This window comes from Octopus bimaculoides, chromosome 20 (assembly GCF_001194135.2).
Source record: "Octopus bimaculoides isolate UCB-OBI-ISO-001 chromosome 20, ASM119413v2, whole genome shotgun sequence".
NCBI lineage: Eukaryota > Metazoa > Mollusca > Cephalopoda > Octopoda > Octopodidae > Octopus > Octopus bimaculoides.
The window spans coordinates 15,723,208-15,724,540 of record NC_069000.1 but is presented as its reverse complement, the minus strand read 5'-3'; the positions used below and the strand labels follow the sequence as shown (position 1 = coordinate 15,724,540).

At 33.6% G+C, this 1,333-nt stretch overlaps 1 protein-coding gene across 1 annotated transcript in view; it reads left to right on the top strand.

Annotated features, from left to right (window-relative positions):
• Nucleotides 1-165: 165 nt before the first annotated feature.
• The window catches only part of LOC128250354 (uncharacterized), a 27,018-nt gene continuing 25,850 nt past the window's right edge, over nucleotides 166-1,333 (top strand). The window contains exon 1 of the mRNA XM_052975203.1: nucleotides 166-826. Coding sequence (XP_052831163.1) covers nucleotides 754-826 — 73 coding nt within the window. The 5' untranslated portion in view covers nucleotides 166-753. The remainder of the gene's footprint in view (nucleotides 827-1,333) is intronic.

Genomic DNA, 1,333 nt, shown 5'->3' with positions numbered 1-1,333 from the left:
TATATATATATATATATATTTATATGTGTGTGTGTATACACACATATATACAAGTCTAGGTACTAGTGTATATGTGGAAGGGGGTGGATAGGTGGTTATACATTTTGTTTCATTGAATATTCTTGTTTTTCCTCTTAATTTTTTTGGTGTGTGTGGGGGTGGGATGGAAGGGGTGAGGTGGGGATTCGTTTTCAAATCAGAATCATATGAAAAAAAAAAAGCAAAAAAAAAACAAAACTTTATTCACCCGTCCCAGCAAACATTGTTTAACAGTGTTTCTGATGGCCTCTTTGATGCTTTCAATACTACCACCACAACCACAACCACTACCACTACCACTACCACCACCACTAGCAACAACAACAACAAGAACATCAACAACTATTATCACAGCAGCAACATCATAAAATGAAATGTAATAAAATACATAAAAAAAAAACCAACAAAAAAACAAGCAAAACAAAACAAAATACATAAATCAATAAATAAATAAATACATAAGTAAAACAAACGGGGGAAATATCAGAATATGAAAAAAAACAGCAAAAAAATATAAATATAAAATTCTAAAGGAAAAAAAACAAAAAAAACTTACACATACATATATAAATACACAAAATTATATATACAAAAAAAAAATACAAAAGGAATTATAAAAATAATCTAAAAGAAGGAAACGGTGGCTTTGAACACGTGGGTGTCTTGTCCCAAAACAGAAGGAAAACGTTGCCAAGTTTTGCTTGAATTCTCAATATGGAAACGCGTCGTTTTTTTATCAGGCTGTTTTTTCTGCTTACCTTCTTCCAGATGGTTCTTCAATTAGAGGGTAAGTCGTTGAAGGGTTTTGTTGTTGTTGTTGTTGTTGTTGATATGTGTTATTTGTTTGTTTGTTTGTTTGCTTATTTGATGTATTCTTTATTCATTCATTCATTTGTTGGGGAGAATCTCTCTGATTCTGTTGTTGGAGCACGGTCTGAGGACGTCTTTGTATACGATCGCCATGGACCAGAGATAGGACACACAGTGACACGACGATCGCCAATACATGCGCGCGCGCGCGCGCGCGGGCACACACATACACACATGTACACACAGATATACACATACACACTCATAAACACACACACACACACACACATACATACAAAATAAAATCGTTCACAAACATACCCACGGATCAGAAAATCAGACATGCATACGAAAACCTAAAATCGCAAAGATTCATGCATAAATCATGCTTACGTGATTTAATCATTAGACACATTCATAGGCTAACCAAAGAAAAAAAAATCACACACACACACACACATATATATATATATATATATATATA